The 21,263-nt window shown below is 40.1% G+C and overlaps 1 protein-coding gene across 1 annotated transcript in view; it reads right to left on the reverse strand.

Moving 5' to 3' along the window:
* Positions 1-8,026: 8,026 nt before the first annotated feature.
* The window catches only part of TRPM3 (transient receptor potential cation channel subfamily M member 3), a 146,311-nt gene continuing 133,074 nt past the window's right edge, over positions 8,027-21,263 (reverse strand). Inside the window, exons 20-23 of the mRNA XM_050913591.1 lie at positions 20,314-20,464; positions 19,557-19,756; positions 18,230-18,362; positions 8,027-9,476 (exon numbers count right to left, since the gene is read on the reverse strand). Coding sequence (XP_050769548.1) covers positions 8,027-9,476; positions 18,230-18,362; positions 19,557-19,756; positions 20,314-20,464 — 1,934 coding nt within the window. The remainder of the gene's footprint in view (positions 9,477-18,229; positions 18,363-19,556; positions 19,757-20,313; positions 20,465-21,263) is intronic.

Below are 21,263 nucleotides of genomic sequence, written 5' to 3' on the forward strand. Positions count from 1 at the left end.
GGTGGCTGCTGCTCCTCTCTAACATAGCTGAACTGGGATGGAGATGAAGGCAATCTCCTCTGGTTAGAAAGCCAAAAAGCTTCAGGGAGAAAGCGATCTTCTGGGGAACAGGCCACATTTTCTGAATCTTTGGCCCATTCTTGCAAGAGGGCAGCTATTCACCATCCTTCAGATAAGACGAGCACAGCGACAGAATATCCTTTTAGGTATTCATCAAAAAACACTCAACAGCTCCACTGAGATGGGGACTATTTATTCCATAATAAGCACAGATTAACCATTGTTGCTGTAAGTCGTTTGTCTAAGTTATAATTCTCTGAGGGACATACTACAGTATTAGCAAAACCGATAGTGTGGTAGAAATGGGTTCCTCATAAACTAACCCTATTACTAATTGCAGAGCTATGGTATAGTTCCCCAAGCATCCACTCTGGAAAAAAGTGCGATCTAGCCATATAGTGTAATAGTGATATGAATTTTAGAGTTCATTATTCATATTTTCTTTTAAGCGGACTAACTTTCCCCATTCTGCATTTGCACACCCAAGCTTGTTAAGAAAATTCTCATCTTGCACACTGTGAACTAAAACCACTGGAATATTTTGTGAGGATAATTCTATCACCTCCACAGGCTGATTCAGTGGTGTGCATGTGACTATTTAACATTTGGCTACATGTTTAAGTGAGGAAAGGTGTAGCAAAAAATTTAAGTTTTAGAAGGTGGTAGGAGCATATCAGTCTCTGCAACCATCTGTACAGCTGTCGAACTTCTTGTTTTGAAATCCAGACTAACAAAGGCAGTTCCTCTCATAGCTGTTCTTTTTCCACCCACAGTTCTCTACAACAGTAGCCTGTACCATCTGCAGTGGGACGTCTGTAACTGTTCATGGGCTACTGTTGTTACTTCACATAAACACACTGCAGTAACCTTCTCTCAGATAATGCTTGTCATTATTGCCTCCCCAAAGTATAATCCAAATATACAATATTTATGCCTGCAATCAGTTATTTAAAAATTTCAAAAGTTTTTTCTTGTTCCAGAAATATATACAGGGTGAAATTCGACCTTGATATGCAAAGACAGTGAGCGTTACTGTAACTGTAAGTTCTTGCTGTATTCAGTCATGAGGATAATGAATCGACTGCCACGGTCCGCGTTAAATGGAGTTGTTTGCCATTATGCATTAATGAGATTAAAAGAGACTAGACCACTGCCCTAAAGGCTACAGGGCTGCAGCTCATGGGAATGAAAATCAAGGCTGGTGATGTTGCTTTTTTCCAGTATTTACTAATTCGCTGAATTTAGGTGAAGTTTGTTACTGTGAAAAATCCCAGGGAGACCAGAAATGTAGTGTTACCTGGAAAGAAGCATAATGACAACTGTCTGGCACAGATTTTTTTTTGTAATTTTGTTTTTAAAGCTTCAAAGCTCCCATAGTCTTCACTGAATGGCAGTCCCTGAGAAAGGATTAGATAAAATCTGATTAAGGAATTTAGCATTTCCTTCTCAGAAATCTGAAATAAAAAACACCTTTCTGTACCATTCCTCTCCTGAAGTGTGACTGATCTGTGCAGAACTGTTTTGAGTATCTGATATCTTTCTTATTCAATCAGATATTTGTTTCCTGTGTTTCTTTTGCATTTAGCTAAAAGATGTTATTATCTCAGTGAAGGCTGATTTGTGGGTGCAGCAGATCCTGACCTTGGCTTATTTTGTGTCAGTGCCTTTTTTTCAGCATTTGTGTGAGGAAGTATCAGAGCTGGTTGTAGCTGCATGAAGAGAGAGACAATGACTTCTTTCATGAGGAAGGTGAGATACCAGTTCAGAGGAGGTTATAGGTACTAGTGGATTACTTGGTGCCCTTTGTTTTTAATGAACATTCTTTAGCTACCAGAGCCAGCAATGCCACCCATCTGGGGAGACTGCCAGACAAAGGAGCACGCTTCTTCCAGTCTACGTGGAAGCAATTTAGAGAGGATCTGCAATCAATGCTTATATTTCCCCCCTTGCTGAAATGGTAGCTACAAATAAAAGAAACTTATTCCCTCCTTTTAAATAAACACACTGAGAAGTATGTTTGTCTTGGTTCAAACTGGGGTCTGATATTGGCCAGAATAAGGGAAACCTGAATGACACCTGATCTCAGAGGTGGAAAAACTTACAACATTCAAAAAGTCTGTGCGCAGTAGTGTAAATCCTTTGCTTTTCTTTAAAGCTGTAAAGTTAGAACTAGAGCAGTGAGAGATCTTAGAGAAAAGCAGCTGCCATTGCATCATTGCTTTATTGCTTTGAAAGCAAATGACCATAAATAAATGCTCCAGTAAGAACAGATGTTTTGAACTACATCTCTTTTTTTATTGCAAAACAATTGTTACAGAAATTTCAGAAAGTTCTACTGTAGTAATTGCCAACTTCTGCTTTTTATTACGTATCTAAACACAGTCTAAAAGTGCATTGTGAATCCAGTAGACCTTTGGAAAGGACCGTTTTCCCTAGTCATATACATTTAGACAAATGATACTTGAAAAGCTTCATATTAGTAGGAATTTGTTTAAAATGACATTTTAATCATTTTTCTCCCTTTATAAATGATTGTTATACACTTACAAATGATAGCCCAAATAATAAACGATTAAATAGCTATTAGTATAGTATATTGCAAACACTGTTCCAGACAGCAGTAGCAGCATATAGACTCTCCTCATGTACAACAACTGCAGTGGTGGAAGAAGGATATAACTTTAACACAATTTACTCTTGTGCAGGCATAAAATTGTATTTCACAGCCAATTCCCACTTCTGTCCCTTCCCCCTCCCTACCAAATACTAAAATAAACAAGAGTTATCACTTCCCTGCAGCAGAAACAGCAGCAATTTCATAATCAAACATTTTTTCCTAATAGCTTTTTGAAATAAGTACTGTGTGGCTCTACAAGAGATCTGAAAGCATACAGCAAAAATTAGAAGGTCAGAGACTGTTTCACAACCAGTCTGGCTCAATGGCTCAGTCATTAGTCTTCCCACTTGATGAATGATTTAGGATAATCTGTGCCGTGACTTAAAGCAATATAGAGTTAGAAACGCAGAATAAATCCATCCTCTGACAAAAGTCAGAGTACTCCATTGAAATCAGTGGATTTTCTGCAGATTTGCACCAGCATCAGTAAGACCATAATCGTGGTCAATCTTGGACAAGAGAAGCCTGTGTGACCTGTAGTGTTCACCCTGTGATTGGCTATACAGCAGGATAACTCTCACTGGCGTGCAGAAACTCAGTCCCTCCACATTCAACACTACTGCTTTTATGCCAACGTGTGGCAAGGCCAGTGAATACCATCTAGAGGAATGAAGGGTTTCATTAGGTCAGCAGACACCCCCAACACTTTACTTTTGCGCAGTTTGGACTGTGCTGTTATTTGAGGTGGATGAGGGGAAATTCACGCTAGGAAGCTTTCCCATTTCTTTTGAAGAAGGTGATCTAGACTTGGTAACTTTTAACAGAACTGAAAATGTGGCCTTTGTTGAAACAATTATGCATATTTGTGCAAAAATGCAAATATACTATTATTTTTAAGCAGGGGAGAGACATCACAACTATTTAAGTATTCCTAGGGAAATCCAGGAATGACCAGCTCACATTTTCCCTTCTGGTGATTATCAGATCCTCTTAAGTATATAACCTGAGCAACATAACAAGACATTTATGCTTGTTTTGAAAATTTGCACCATGAGTTTACAGAGAATTTTGTTTCACTGGCTCACTCTAAGCTAATACCTTTGATAACTTCTGCTCTCATGACAGATACTTGTTTGCTCTGACTGCAGTTATTGGACTAAGGCTGTGTGCTGCTACCAGCACTTTTTTTGAGCAGTTATTTGTGTAGTTGCATTTTCCATGTGCTGACAGTTTCTAAGAAACAAATCATTTTCTTCTCATACAAAAAATATACCTAACTAAGATATTTATCCCCTGACAAAAGGCTATCCATTCCACAAAAGGTACAAATCAGTTTTTTTACCAAAAAATCTATAAATGGAAAATGAAAAAAAGCAATCTATATCTGGAACCCAGAGGGATTTCCTTATGTGGATGAATGGACGTTTTGGTTTTTCATTATATTTTCAAATTATCCCCTCACTGCCATTTGTTAACTGGCACTTGTGCTAAGAACAATAATGTAGCACCTTATCTCTTCCAAAAAAAAGAGAGAGCCAAATGTCTGAGCACTGCTGTAGGTTCGCATTTTGTGTTGAATATTTCAATTTCATAAAATACAATTGTCATTTAAAAATAATAAAAAAATCACTTACTTTGCTAAAGATCAAACATAATGGAAATAATGTAAACATCCAAAAGCTTGAATTCATTCCTAACTAACTGGATTCATCTTTACAGGCAGGCAATAGCAAAATGTTAAGTCTCATAGTAGTCCAAAGAAACTCATGGAACAATGCATGCATTTTCATTGACACAAAAAAAGACTGGACTCTAAGGAAGAGAAACTACTTCAGCCATATCACACTGTTATTGTGAAAGAATAATGTGCTATAATCCAATACCTAGGACAAGTGTATACCCCAACTGTAGAATAGCATCACTTAAACTGGAAACAACAGAACGGATTACTATAAGAAAATATTTATAAAATACTGTACACCGCTTCCTCAGTCGGCCAGCATATGTAAACAAACAGCTAAGTTCAGTTGAGTTTCAAAATATTATTAAAGTTCATTTATCTTATAATCTTTTGCATAACATGCCAGTTCATCTTTCACACTACCACAACTCGCCTGTCACAGCCCGCAGTGGCTCACTAGAGGTTTATACATCAGCTCATACAGACATTTAAGTGGAGCTATACAGAGAAATGTGTGAAACATACCAAACTTACACATTGTGACCAGAAATGCATATTCCATATGTAAGCTAATAATTGGATAGTGGAACTTAATGCTTGATGCAACATGTGCTATTTTATTGAATGTTACAGATTTACAAACAAGACCTTATAATGTGATATTAAAACTGTCCTGTAACGTTCACTAATATTACCACATGTCACAAGTATACTGGTTTATATATGGGACATATGTAGATATGTGTGTATATATATCTATTTCATAAGCTATCCTTTGATACAGAATATGTCATATGGCACATGCTATAGCTACATGATGGATGATAAGACTTCTACTCTCACTAAATGGTCACAATAATATTGGGAGTGGGAAATCTGGTCCCATTGCAAGGAATGGGTGTTTTACCATCAAATTCAAAAAGGAGCAGTTTGATGCAATGTGTAAAAAACAGGTGAAGATAAAATAATCTAACATCCATCATAATATATTCTATAGACACCACATTGTAGAATAAATGGGAAACATTCAGGAAAAGTAGTGTTCTGACATCTTGCAATCACACTTTTAATATCTGAATTTACATTTTATATATAATGGCAAATTTTAAGAGGTAAATAAAGTGTCCTGTTTCATTTTACCTGGAATGTGTGCTCCAGATCAATAAAGTGCTGTATCCTAAACATTTATACAGCTTCTGGGTTTGGCAAATTCCTTTACCCTGACAAACTAAGCAATGAAATCTACCCCAGAGGAGAGCCCTATGCCTTGAACTAATTCACTAAGTGCTGTTGAGGAATTTCTAATGAATCTGAAGTTCCTCTAGAGCAGGCCAGTAATACGGTGAAGGTGGAAGAGTCCACGAACAGTTTTAGCAGACATTCGTAGAAGTAACAAAGAAAACAAAGTGAGAATATCCCCCTCTACTCACCAAGGATAGATAGATTTGGAGAAGCCTTAGGAAAAGGCTGCTAACAAAAGTTGGCACGTTTGAAGCAGATTGTTAAACACAAGTTCCTTTGCCCCTGGGCGTTTTGCTATTGTTCAACAATCAGCCTGTCACAAGCATGCTTCATAATGCACAGAAAGGTTTCTGACCTTTCTCAGTGTTGCCATGTGACCGTAACGTTGCACATGGACTGCAAGGCAATTGCATAAACACGGTGTCTCGGTGGAGTTTAGCTCATTGAAAGCCTGATCAAATAGAAGAAAGCAAGGAACACGTTGGTGCAGGAAGTATGAAACACATTGTGCTTAAAGTCCCCATGCTGCATTTCTTTATCTCCTGAACTTTCCAACGCAGTGACTTGGTACCTAAACGTTTTCACCTTCTTTGCCTCTTTTCTTGAGGCTGATGATTATTTTTATGTCTGGATTTGTTGCCTGTCAGGCTTAGCTCTCATACGGTGCTCAGAGTCTCCCAGGGTGAGATCCCAGTGAGAAAACATCAGCCTGAATTTTCAAAGCTGCCTTAAGGGATTTGGAAGATAATTCCCATTTAAATAATGGGAAGTATATACCCCACTCGCATGTGTTCATTTTTAATAACAAAAAGGAACTAGTTCTACACAGATGTTGGTCATTGTAGAGATGTTTTAATTTTTAATAGCACTAGCTTCAACTCTTTACAAGCTTAAAAGTTGCGTCTTCATAAAGGATGTGAAATTTTGATCCAGTTGCAGTTTATGCTTCTCCACCCTTTTCCTATCTTCTGCATACCCTTCCACCTGTGACCACTGAGATACCTTCTCAGGAGATGTTTGAAACTCTGGTTGACATTGTGGACCCTTGGAACGTGGGTGGGGTCAGCAGAGTTACGACCATCTTCAACCAAAACCCATAACTGCACTACTGTTCAGATATACTTTCTCCTACTAAAATGCAAGTTGTGTGATATGGTGCTGCATGGTGGAAGCCTAGTTGCAACTGATGGCTTTTGCTGCTTACAGACACCTGCAGTTTCACTTTGGTTCTTTAACTTACCTTAAAAGCATATTTACTTTTTAGTGTTTTCCAGTTCTCCGCCAAGAACATTTTCCCTTAAGCAACTTCAGTATAATTGCATTAATCTGGATTCAGACTGCTTGATAAATCTTGTATACTTTGAAATGTTCAAATACGGCCATGTCCTCATGAAAAAAAAAAAGGTGTATATTTTTAGGTGAGGGAATGATGTGAGAAATCGGTAACTCAAATGGAACAGCAAGAAGAACCTGGTAGCAGCCTGGTGGATAAATCTCCCCAATTTGTATACATAATTAAACGGAGCAGTGAGAACCTGACAATATTACTGTGCTCTGCTCTGATCACCCTGTTCTTACTGTTCCATCACATCTTTTGATTTAGTGAGACAACGTATTGATGACAAATGTGGTAAAAAAATAAATATATACTATTCCGCTTAATTACATTCATCCTGAGCTTGCTCAGCTGTGCTAGAATCTAGAATGCCTGTTTTATACAGGAAATCACCTGATATTTTAACATAAATTCTTCCTCCATTTGAGTTGCAGTACAAAAGGCATTTCATTTCCCTTTCTGCTCTTGAAAATATAAACTTTTTGTGGCACTAGAAGTTGATACAAAAAGAGACAAGTGAACGTTATGGTTGTTATCTTGTTCATCTTTCTTCACTTCCACAAGTGTGGGATGCAAGGGATTTGGGAGACTTTAGGTTTGTTTGCTGCCAGTTCCTACAGAAATAACAAATGCTTTTCATCAGTCATCACAACGGTGAACCAGATGAAAAAGAAGTCGTGATTGAAGTTTAGAACATCTAATTTGTACATCTCTTTTTGCCAGTTAATTCCTGCATCCTAAAAACTTGAATAATGATCAAAGATCTTAGGATGCCTTCTAATAAAAGGCAGATTTCTGAACCTACTCATTTATTTCTTGTGACTTCATAAAGGGGGCTTGTTATTCCTGTTGTTTACTGAAGTCTTTGTAAAGCTTGCATCCCTCCCTTTTTCCTTAAGTGCAAATGTCAACTGGGTCAAGATGCAGTAACTCAGTGGGCAATGCTGAGACTGACAATGTGCTCCCTTGACCGGTGGGTAATGCCAACTGGAGTTGACATGGGGTAACATGAGGGTTTTTTTTAATTCTGCTAAGAAAAATGGACTGGAGAGCAGATGATCCTTAGACTGCCGGTGAGCTTTGTCTAGGTCTAGCTGTGCTTGCTTTCAAAGCTGCGGAAGGCTCCCGTTCTTGACAGTCTCCTCATGGACAGGTTGTCCCCTCTGCTCTCTGGTCTCGAGGACTTACTCCTCTGGAAAGGGTTTCGCAGGCCTGTTGCGTTTCGCTGTCTGTCAAGTTTGTCACTGATAGAGTAGCTCTTCCGCGTGTGCTGTGCATACAACATGTTGGATTCCTCTGCAGAGTAGCTGTTGGCCCGCTCTATTTTTGGAAGTGGGATGCTGTTGGCCAGAGTTCTTGTAGCATTGCCATCTTGAGGAGATAAGGGGATCCCCTTCTTGTCTTTGGCCTCAATATCCTCGTGATCAGAGCTTGGGTGGCTTAGTTCAGCTTCTCTCTCTGGGTGGCAGCATCCTAAGTCCTCCACTTTGCCCCCGAGACTTCCAGGGAAACTGGCCCTCTCTGCGATGGCCTGGGGAGCGCTCACACACCTCGTGTCTATGCAGTCCGTAATACTTGTGTACTCTGCTGTTTTGACGGGGACGCCAACGCTGCTGAAGTAGCTTCGAGATGGAGAGAACATAAAACTGTGAGATTTCACAATTGGTGTTTCCTCCAGAATAAATGGAGTTGTAGCCAGATAACGACTGCTTTTAGATCGCTCTAAAGTGTGATACAAGGGAGGGTCTGAATCCCAGGGCATTTGGCAATCTGTGATTTGCGAATAGTCTGAAGAAAATGCTCTTGTTTCTATTCCAGAGGTTTCCTCGTAATCAAGACTCCTGCCAGAAATTTTTTCACCAGGTGTACTGCTAATGTACGCACTGTTAGCTAAAATGGAAGAGGCTATGTGAGCCTGCAGAGCTGCATCTCCGGTACCAAGAATATTTATGGAGCTGTCGAGAGGCTCTGTGTCAGAATGCATCTCATCCATGGCAGAAACGTAGATGTCTATACAAGATGAAGGCCTTCTGGAGTCTGGGGCAATCGACAAAGTACTGATAGGGGCTAAGGGAACCTTTCCTTCTTTTGCTATTGAGTGGGAACTGATAGCCCGATGCAGGCTTGGAGATCTTTCCTTAAAAATGCTTTCAAACTTTTCAAACCCACACTTGTCCTTCATATTTGTTGCATAGAAAGAGTGGCTTCGCATGCGGTGCGTGATCGTAGGAGACGTTGGAGACATAGACTCCTCTCCTGTGGGATCTATGCTCTCTTGAAGCTTGTAAGTATTTCCTTCCTGGCTATTGAAACTACTCTGCCTCACAATGTAGGCTGCATCAGTACAGTCGGATGAGGTCCTGGATCGTATCTTGGTCGTCTCACTTCTCTCTATGCCAGTCAGTTTTTCTAAGGCGGTCACCATTCGTCCCATCATATCTTCCAGCTGAGCAAGCCTGATGTCAACAGTCTGCAGAGAGGCCTTCATGCAGTGCTCTCGCTCATTTACTTCTTCCAGTCGCATGGCCATGTTCTCTACCCTTAAAAAAGGGAAGAATTAAACAGGTTAATTTCTACAAAGCAGTGATGTTCAGCTAATAGGTCAGCAAAACAAATGGGAACAAATAGGTCTTAAAATTCAGAGCCAATCTACACCACCTCATCTGCTTCAAAACCCCGCTAAAAGAGGTTCAGCAAACAAATACCACTCACTCAGGAAACTGCTCCAGTGGGTTAAACCAGGGCTGTCTGCTGTGTAACGTAGAGGGGGTTTTGGGTGTGCCCTATCCCAGCAACGGTGTTATTACAGAAAAGTTACTATGATTTGCTGCCTCTCTGCTGCCAAAGCTTCTAATTAGGTTGTTATGAATAAATAACACTATAGAGCAGACACCACCTGACGTTGTCTCCAGTTGTGCCAGAGGCAGGACCACTGCAGTTAACTACCAAACTAAATGAAGTAATGAAAGTGGGCAATATGCCATAGAAGGTGGGTAACATCCCGTTGTTTTTTCTGGTGTTCGCCCCAGATTTACACCAGCTAGGGCTCTGTGGACCTAAGGAGATAGCTTCTTTGTTCTCTGATTAATTTTTAGCTCAGGTATATCGAAAAAACAATGTATTGAATGTAGGTAATATCAACTAAAGTATGCATGAAAACTGCAGGGAGGAGAACACTGATCAAACCAAATACAGCCTACAATAGAGTACACACACTAAGATTGCTCCATTACTGTGATTGTGCTTTGGGTAGTCTGTGTTAATAGTTTAGGGATTGAAATGATGGATTTTAAAGTTATTTGTTAGCAACCTATCATAATACAGAAATAAAAAGTTAGATTAAAGTATTAATAGGTAATAATTGAATGTGTGATCCTAATTTAACCTTCAGTATATGTGTTCTACACTGTTGATCTGTCTCATTTTAAAATGGTTTCAACTTTAAGGTGAATTGTGTACTAATTTATGCCAGTGGCTTTCAACCATTTCAATTTTCTGGCTTCTTAAACGTCTCTACTGAAGGATTTATATGGAGTCCTCTAATTTTACACAATGAAATTGCCTTTAGCACATATGAAATTTCTTCTCATAATTATTTTCTCTGGTTGTAGTCCCTAGGGTAGACCAGGGACCTCCATTATCTGCCAAAGAGGTATTAAACCAACACATTTATGTAGTTATCTTTGTCTGATTTTTAAAGTTACAATTCTGGTTTTCCCCATTCCTGTAGACACTGAAAAATGAACAGAGAAGGAACAAATACCAAATGGCAGGATCTCCACACTTTTGTGTTCACAAGTCTCTTACTCTCTGCCTGTTAGTGCAATTCATACTCAAATGTTAATGGGCACCCTGTCAATCATAGCCAGGATTTCTGATGAGATAAATACCATCTTCTACTACTGCTAGCTGAATTTCCAACAGGATGAGTGACCTGGAACTGGCAACATCATAAACACTCTTACTTGCCCAGAAGGAAACCAGATTTTAGCAATGAATGAGTATTGGGCAGCATTAATGCCTTGTTAATTAATGCACAGAACTTCAGCTGGTGAAACACTGAGGTCTGACTACCTCATGGTGATAAACAACAGCAACCTGCCCGCACAAAACAGGAGAGGGAGGAGTGTGACACCACTCCCTACAGCAAGTCTCACATTCCTGTGAAATATGGGCTTTTTCTATTGAAGATCGTGAGTTTTGAAAGCACAAGGACAGCAAATCAAATGTGAAGCAGTAACTGTATTGCTGTCATCAGACTTCAACAGATGAATGATCAAGTAATCACTGCTAAGAAGTGAACCGGTAGTTTCAAAGAATCTCTTTCTACTCATCTTATTATCATTTAGGCACCAGTCTACTTCTAGTTCTACCAGCTTCTCCAACAAAACAGATTAATGTTATTGCAAGCACAGGATATAATTCCATAGTGAGAGAGCAGTTTATATGGGAAGGAGCTGAATTTTCCCTCATGTTATTAGCTATCTGAACTGCTGTTTTATAAAAACAATTAATTACACTTTTGAAATATTTATCAGCTAATAATTGAGTGCCTCGTCAGACATTCATATTCTGTAACAACGGCTCCAAGATGATCAACAGATAAAACATCACAATTTTAGGGCCATCAGACATATGGAAAAATTTGAGAAACCTCCTGGGTTTTACTGGAGAATGCTCATACAACCAACAAAAAACATTCACCCCAGCAACAGCTACCCAAGAACTGGAATGAATTTATAACATTCTGTGAAGCTAACTGGATAGTCTTGGGGTTTGGGTTTTTTTTTTGCTTGCTTTGAGAGATGCACACAAGTGAAATAATTTTAAATCAAATATAGTCAGTTGAATTATTGCACTTGGTTACATACTTGTGTCTGGAATATGAGTAGAACTGTCCATAGTGAGATAAGTTTTGCATCCTGCATTCATGTGAGTGCTATGCAATGCTACTAAACACAACTAATGCATCCCAAGAAGAACCTGGAGTCATACCCTGCTGGTACACATTCATATATTTGTCCTGCCTTGCCTGAACATGATTTATTAGCTACTGCCAGAGGCACAGAGTGTAAGACTGGTGGTATCCCTGGCCAAGACGAAGAGAGACTATTGAGTTACATGGTCTATTGGTTGCTATGGAAGTAATCACGGATGTGATTGCATTGATAGTAGTGGAAAATTTATGCAGAAACTCAACAGGATAAGGATAGTGCAGTCTGGGTTCAGAAACCAGGGGTAACCAGAGATGTGCATAGATAACTGAGAAGTACATACCTGTATTTACACTGGATGGGCCCTGACTGTATAATATTATTCACAACAAGAAAGCTTGAGTGATTATGATCTCCTCCAAACCCGAAACTATTAGCTGAATTTAGTTACCTTTTGTTATATATATTACATATGGCCACTCCCAGATTTTTTAACAAATATTTATTCTTTTAGTAATATTCTCTCATATTAATTTGATGTTCAGTTCTGCAATCATTCATCACACAGAACAGCACCATGCTCTGGGAGTAATCCTACTAGAAACATGATAAAATCACAGCAGCCAAACAGTGTGGAGAAAGACAGTCATAATCTGGTCCTTAAAATGTTTTAATAAGTGAAATTTTCTATTTGCCTGTATTGTTGGATGATCTTGCACTCAGTGAATAGACAGCTAGAGCTGTATTTCCTTCAGGAACAGTTTTGAATTAAAACACTATTTCAAAATAAGAATGCCCAAGTTTTGCTTTGGATTTTTTTTGCATGTGTACTGGAGATAGTATAAACCTTTTGGCAAATCTCACAATGTCCATGTATGATGCCTCCATTGCACCTGTGCTATTCCTTACAGCAAGATTTATCCGATGTATGAGAAGGTGCCAAGCCATCCTAACAGATGGAAATGAGAACAGAAAAAGAGGAGGCTACATGTAAAATGTGCATCAAGTGTGTTCTGCTGAAGGTCAAAAATTTCTAATAGTGAAACAAACATGGACTATCTGAGGACAATATTCAGTAACCACGAAAAAAAAAAGGTCAGAACTGGGAACCTGGCAAAGATTTTATATGACCTGTGATGAGCCTTTTTAATTATGGTTTGGGAGAGGATGGCTTTTGCTGGCGTTCATTTTGGTTATATTTATTTTTAACCTTTGCACATCAATTCATCAATAATTTAATTGGAGTAATCATTTAATAGGAGTAAGGCACTCTTTTCAGAAGTAGACCTCTTAATTGAATGCTAGAATTAGGTTCACAAGTCCCTTTGTCGACCTATGTCCATTTCTAAGGCATCATTTATACTTCAAATTCCTTTTCAACTGCTGCAAAGACTATAGACACTGAAAGTCACTTACAGGGATATCCACCCTGCTTGTTATAGGTGACTGTAGCATGGTTTTATTTAAATAAAACAGACAGCAGTTCCCAAGCCTGTAACAGGCTATTGGTACTTTGCCTGACATCTTTTGGTAAAGCATTGCTGATGCAAGCGGCCAGCCAATTTTCCCAGGTGCAGTGGTTTCTGCAGGCTAAGGACATTGGGTTGTCCTGGTTGCGTTCCCATCTGGAGCTCAAGACTACTTAACTCTTTGTGACCACAGAGAGATGCTGCCGGATTCACAGACCTTTCCTACTGTCACTCTGCCTGTGTGGCTGGATCTGGTAGGCTCAGTAGCGGCCCTTTTACCAACCCAAACCTATTTCTGTGCACTTCAGCCTGCCATCTCTGAAATAAAGATAATAACTATGTCTTCATTCACATGGATGCTGTTAGTGTAATTGCACTGCAGACTACAAAGTGTTAAGGCGCTGTAGTAATGGACACATATAGTACCAAAAATGACATAATCTTATCTACTCCAACCAGCTTATCTGCTTTTTAAGTACTGTTAGGATGTGACCCTGCTCCCTTTGGAATCAACAAGAGGTTTTGCATTGTGTTTGAAAGAGTCAAGACCTGTCCATATAGAAGAAGTGCCTACTGAAGAGATTGTTTTAGTGGCTTCATGCCAGATCAAGAAAAGAAGTGCAGTCTTTTTTGATCGTATTGCGCATGTCTCTGTGCTGGTCAAGATGTGCCACTGAAAGTTTCCCAGTGATTAGAAAGGAAGGCTCTCCAGGAAAAGTTGTGATTCTTATGCTGGAATGAAGTGAATTTGTCCAACTTTGCTTTTCTCATGGGTCTCCAGGAGATTCACCAAGATTTGCCTAACCTGATAAATGCCGTTAAGGGAAACACCTTACAGCTTTGTACTGCTTTGTATTCTTCTGCTTAGTCAATCACTTCATCTGATATGTATCACTAACCTGCTGCTACTTCCATATGGCTGTGTGAGATCGTAGCTAGTGAGCTACTCCTCCAAGTTACTTAGTACCTGGGGCCAGGGAAGGAAAAACATCAAGTGTCATTTCACGCTTTTAATTTCTGAATGTGAAAGGATCAGGTAAAGGAGAGATTCTGTGTGGTGACACCAAATTTGGACACCTCTGTGGTGTTCTTTGTTACAAGAGAAGTAAGATGATGGCTGAACCAAGACAGGCCCCACGGGATGCCAGGGTGGACTATTCCAAGCTGAGAGTATAAACTGCAGCTTGTTGTAGGTCAGTCAGACAAGACGCTGTCATCCTGACCCAGCACAGCCACTGACCACTTAGCTGAAATCTTTCATTTACACCCAGGTCAATGCAGCAAGAAACAGGATCTCTTGTTCTTTTGTTTTCCTGAGCTCCTAACTTGCCTCTGGGACCCACCTAGGCTGAGACTCAAAGCAAGACTCTGTTCCCATCTCCAGTTTCGCTTCCAGTGCTAGCCCCCTACTCCCTCTTCTAGGCATACTGGGCTTTGCATCTATGGTGTGCAGCTGTTCTTCCTCCAAGCAGGACCTTGGGCACTCTGATAAATCCAGCTGCAAGTAGGAGCTGCTCAGGCAAGAGGTGAGTGTATCACAGATGTGTGGAGGACAGGGAAGGCAGTGAGTGGTCCAGGTCCAGGTGCAGGTATGTCACACAGGGCTTGCCCCAGCCCTTCATTCTCCTTGAACCTAACAGCATCCTCAGCTTCCTGCAAACAGAAGGTCTTCAGAGGGAACTTCACTCACACTTGCAGGGCTTTCTGGTTCAATTTTACACCATGTAAAGCTGAGTTAATTGGACAGATGATTAAGCTGATACCTCATGGCTATAATGTAGGTATTGTGCTTGGTCTACTACTACAGGCTAATGACTGGACATTGGAAGAGAAACTGTGTAGTCTTGCATCTTCTCTGTTTTCTTTGCTTTACGTCTTGTTAAGTGTACAAAGACATCTCTATAAAGAAACTATAAAGTGCAAATCTGGTTTTTAAATATTTGAATGGTCCACAGGTTAGAAAAAAGAGGTTCGGTATTTTAGGTTAAGAACACTTCAAGGGATACTTCCCTGGCCGTAATTGCAAGCAAAATGACAGACCTGGGCATCCTGTTTTTAAAATGTGTGTTATTTAAGATACTTAGATAGCCCTGATTCCTCAAACATCTTTAGAGTATTCCTCAGATCTCTGAATTTCCACTTGCCTTGTGTGGTAGAGCACTGCAGTTGGTTTGGCAAGGAGAGAAGAGAGCCATTATGAGATGAGAACTGCATTCACCTGGGATTTCATTGCTGCAAGTCCTAGCAGTGTGCTTGGGTCCAGGAGTGGCCTCTGTACCCCAGGGGGTCTCTACCTGGGTCTCCCTTACAGAGCTGGAGCATGGTGGTTTCCACATTACACTATTGGCTAAGGTAAATGGATTTTTAAAGAACCAATGCTCTGTGGGACTCAGGTGCTGGTCTTCATTTAGGATTCATAATCATGAACTCTCTTCTGGAACGAGGTTTTTTAAGCCATTCATTTAAAATAGAGATAAGGGCTCTTCTCCTATAAAACAGGGCCAGCACAAAGTGCAAAGGCAGACTGTTATGTATTAATTTCCAGGGACTTAGAGCACTTGCCTAATGTGGGGGAGGCCCAGCTGGATTTCTTCTTATTTACAGAGGCTTCAAACATACCTCTTCTTTCCTTGGCCACCAAAAGGAAAGCTATGCCCGAACAGAGATTTGAACCTGCATCTATGATTTTCAGGTTAGTTCTCTGACCACTGGACTATCAGAACACAAGAAAAAAAGGTACTTAGTTGGACCACAGATCAATTTAGCCCACTATCTTACTTTGAAGCATATGTAATTCTTCCCCCCTGTTGTGGTTTAACCCCAGTCAGCAGCCAAGCACCACGCAGCCGCTCCCTCACTCCCCACCCCGCCCCGCTCCCAGTGGGATGGGGAGGAGAATCGGGAAAGAAGGCAGAACTCGTGGGTTGAGATAAGAACAATTTAATAACTAAAGTAAAATATAATACTAACAATAATAATAATAATAATAGTAATGAAAAGGAATATATAAAAAAAAAGAGAAATAAAACCCAAGAAAAGACAAGCGATGCACAATGCAATTGCTCACCACCTGCTGATCAATGCCCGAGCTGCAATCCGCCCCTCCCGGCCAACTCCCCCCTGTTTATATACTGGGCATGACGTTCCATGGTATGGAATACCCCTTTGGCTAGTTCAGGTCAGCTGCCCCGGCTATGCTCCCTCCCGGCTTCTTGTACACCTGCTTGCTGGCAGAGCATGGGAAACTAAAAAATCCTTAACTTAAGATAAGCGCTACTTAGCAACAACTAAAGCATCAGTGTGTTATCAACATTATTGTCACACTAAATCCAAAACACAGCACTGTACCAGCTACTAAGAAGAGAGTTAACTCTGTCCCAACCGAAACCAGGACACCCCCTTATATTCTCTGGTCTCTAAACATTTTCTGCTCAGGAACTTCATGGGCTCAATATATTCTCTACGTATTTAGCAGTCCTTACTGGATTTCTCTTCCATAAGCTTGTCTAGTCTCCATTTGAACCCATGTAGACTTTTAGCTGACATCCTCAGCTTCTTTTAGACCTCATCAGCTTTCAAGAATTTGCTCTGTTCCACTACTTACTGCATGAAAAAATCACCTATTTTTGTTTATTTTGAACCTGGGCTCCTGCTAGATTAATCTGTTGCTCCCCTACATCTTGTTCTGGGAGAGACAGCAAACAATTGATTTCTACTCACACTCTCCTTCCACTCATAATTATATAGACCTCTATCATTTCATTCCTCATTTGTCTCTTCCAGACCAAGTAGAGCTGGATTACTTGGCCATTCTTTACAAGGAAGCCATTCCATGCCTTACCATACTTCCCCTCTAACATTCTTTTCTAAAACGTGTTTTAGGAGTGCTGTTTTCGGTAATGCAGATGATGAAAGGCTATTATATCTGCTAATCCTGCTCTAGGATAGATTTATTTCAAAACCAAATTAAAAGCGTGTTTCCTTGCTTACAGAAAACATATTTTAGGCATAGCTGCATCAGGGGCAGTGCTAGAAGATTATGTATAAGGACAAGAGTGTTATATCTGTGTAATCAATTACAATGACAACTCACCTGACCTCTGTTATTCAAGTTAAAGTGGAGTATTCACGGAATGGAGTATTCAGTGGTTCATAAGTTTTACAAATATCTGACAGGATATTGCCCTAAAATATTTATTGGTAACAGTGCTATGAATCAAACAACACTCTGCCCTCAAAATTTAACTCTGTTGCTCAGCGGCTGTGTGATGAAAGCATATAGGCACCACAGCAGATGAACAGATTTATGAATTTTTAGGACTGATGAATTTGAAGACTGGCACCTTCCACTAAATTAACGTGTTACCTTTGTCCTCTGTGCATTTCATTGCTGTAGGTGAAATGTCTAGTTCCTTTTAAATTAATGGCAAGATCCCTGTTGCTCTCAATGAAACTAGCTTACCTAGCAAGGCCACCCTGAAACAAGGTTCACTCTTTATCTGAATGGCTAGCAGGTCAGTGCTAAAGCCGTAGTTTTCATTGAGGAACTCTCATTTACTCTCCCATTGTGTTCTGACCACTTGTGCCCTAAAGTTCTGCTTTAAGAACTGAAATGCAAGAATAATTTGTGTTTCTCACTACGTCAGTTTTGTTCTAATACAACTGGTTAAAAGATTCACGTCTTCAAAACTTTGAGGAACATTTGCTTTGGCAAAAAAGAAAAAAAGATAAAAGAAATTCACCACCTTTTATCATTCTAGTTTTTAGTGAAGACTTACTAAAAAATACCTCGAATGTTTCCCTTTTCAAGAAAGAGAAAGGAAGGCTGAGAATGGCAACAGAAACACATTTCCAGATCAACTTATGAGAGAACAAACAAAAAAAGTGCACCTTTCTGAAGTGACACGGATTCTTTCATCATTGGAGGAATTGAATCTGTCATCCTTTTCTCTAAAATATTCTTCTATGCACTGCTCTTCAAAATCATGGACTTTTTTCAATTCATCCTCAGTTATGAAAAGTTCTGTGGAAACAATGGAAAAATGTGAATTTGGCAAAGATTAACACATGAAATTAACTACATTCTTCTTATTGTGGAATTCATGGACTAAACTTTCAAAAGCAGGCTTCAAATTTATCTGGCATTTTGGTATGATGCTGCTAATTACCAAATTAGTGGCTTCAATTATATATGATTCTGGAGGCAGAAACACTTAAGCAGGCAAATGCTGAGCAAACATGAATGTGTTTTGATTGCATGACATCTAAACACAGCTGCTGGTCAGGTCCTGGAGAGACAGTGGGAGCCAAAGCCCACCTGTAACCTAATACAAATATAATCAAATTAGCAGACTGCTAGGAAAGGAGTTTAAGAGTACAGAGGGTCTATTTGACATGGCAAGAGCTGATATCTGCAGGCAGCAGCAAGGGCTGTGTGAGACAGTGTGATGTGAGTGGGAGGAGAGCAGTCTGGTTGCACTTGCATCTCCAGTGCCACCACATGGCTCCAGCTCCCTCCTCATAGAGAAGTGGGCTGCAACATGGGCTAATGTTGGGAAGAGATGCACATCCCTTAGCTCCCTGCCTCTGGCATATATACTGGGGGAGGTGCAGATCTTCTACTTTGAAGAACTAGATAGAGAAGAGGAGAGAAAGTGTTATCAAAATAATCTGACAGGTTTTCCATCATGCTTATGGGAGTTCATATTAGAGCGTCTGGAGAAACTACTCCTCCAGTTTGAGTCAGTGTCAAGGAGAGAACATGTGTCTACAAAATAATTACTTCTCACCATCTCTCAGCTTATCTAGGCAATAAGTGTGTTGGGGGGAAGTATGTGCTGTTTGCTCAAAAAGTAGGAATACTCTCTCTGTATTTTCAGAAGTAAAACTGAGATCTGGAAGTGCGATGGACTGTAAGAATTCCAGCAATAACAGACCTCTAGCAACAGCAAAACAAACCCCTTTGCTTTGAAGGAACAAAGGGGGGAATAACCCCAAACAATCCCAGAAAAACATAGCCTCATTAACTCTCTGAGGAGAACTAAGGGTTGGGCAATGCAGGTAAAACTAACTGATTGAGGTAAAGATTTTTGCAGTTAAAAGTAGCTGTCTGCTGGAAAGGTTATCAAGGTGCTGGACTTAGCCTTCATTCATGTCAAACACTAGATATTACCAAGGCCATTGGAAGGTCCCACTCGGTAAATTATCTAAGGCTTACTTAATCCATAGTCTCTCTCATCTGGGTCGCTTTCATGCTTCCGCCATCTGCAGCAGAGGTGTTGGAATATCATAGTCATATGGCTGAAAATGATCAGAGGCGGTGGGAGAACAGGTCTTTCATGAAATGTCATGATTAGCTGATATCTTTGAAACTTCCATACTTGGTTGGATATGGATTTGACTTCAAAAAATGTATTGCTAGAAGCCAAGAAGAGGAAAATAACATCAGATTGAAATGGTTTTGGGTACTTTGCCAAAGATGATACAACAGCACCTTAACTAGACACATTTCACTAATAGTGGCAAATGTTTCCTTGTCGCAAAAAGAGGAATCACAACAAAAGAAATGAATAAGTTTGTGCTTCAGCAAAGCACAGTGGCAATCAGCCATTTCAAAGTATCTTACTACTGTGTACGTCTGCTCTGTACAACCACTGACTCTTACAACAACCCAACGAGACAAGAAAGTATTTTTATTCTTGTTTTCCATATCGGGAGTGAATGATGCCATAACTGAACTTTAAATTTTTTGGCTTCTCTGCCCTGATTCCCATCAGGTGTCTGTCCTTGGAAATATGACAATGTGAACAACTTGGCATTTCCCTCATTCCCTGGAGACAAGCTACTGCCTCTTTCCCTCTCACCCTCACATCCTCTGAAAATGGGTCTCAGCCAAAGTCTTTAGCTTAGCAGCCTTCTTAGGCTGTGAATAATGTCCATCCCCCCAAGTCCATACTTTGCAATGTGTCACTCACTTGAAAACAGCAATGAGCAGGTTCACCAAAAGGATGTTTGCAACCAGGAGGTAACAGGCCATGATGGCAGGAACGATCCATGCTCCTGTCTTGCAGGGAGGTAGCTGGATTATTTTGCCATCTTCTCTGGTTTCATTTTGACCACAAGGAGCTGGGAACAAAAATACAAAAAAATGCAAAATGGAAATGAATCTTATTTTTTCAGTGCTTTTTACAGAAATATTTAAATATTTATAAAGGCCTGCCTGCCAAAGCAGTATCTTCCAAATAACAGTGGCATTGATGCTCCCCCCAAGACATTTGCACTTGCTATCACAGATTTTACAAGCTGCAGTTCTTGTTATTGTGTGTTATTTGCCATGAATATCAAGATATTCCCCTCAGAAGTTGCAGGAGACATGCCTGGTGTGAGTAAGCTGCCTGGTTGCATACAGCTAAAATATCATGGTACTCTGGTAGTAATTAGTGGCTGTGCAAATAAAATGATCAAAATGTTTAATCCTGGAAAAAAGCTTACATATTTTTAATGGTGAAAGCTCGGTCTTTTTTGATTGATGGAGAGGGATGTGATAAATAGCATAAGGAAAAAGAAGTACATGAAAGTAAATTAAAGAGTAGACATTTATTGCTGTGCACTGCACTGCCCCGAGTCTCTCTGGGACATACTTGTAATGACCCTCTGCTATTAGGGACTTTTGACTGCATGCCTAGAAACAGTGGGGGAGACTATCAAGTCTTTACTGTACCAGGTAAAGGGACATGTAGGCAGCAGAGTTGCCACCTGTTTCTTCCCTGAATGCTCTGGAACCAAAACGTTCTCAATTAATGTTGTAGAACTGAAGCAAGGGGAGAGAAAACATGGTGAAATAGTTTTCCTTGCTTATTTTTTTACATGCCTTCATGTGCTGTGATGGGTGATCTGCATTTGCAAGTGTGGGTTCAGTTTATGT

Source organism: Gymnogyps californianus, chromosome Z (genome assembly GCF_018139145.2).
Source record: "Gymnogyps californianus isolate 813 chromosome Z, ASM1813914v2, whole genome shotgun sequence".
Taxonomy (NCBI): Eukaryota; Metazoa; Chordata; class Aves; order Accipitriformes; family Cathartidae; genus Gymnogyps; species Gymnogyps californianus.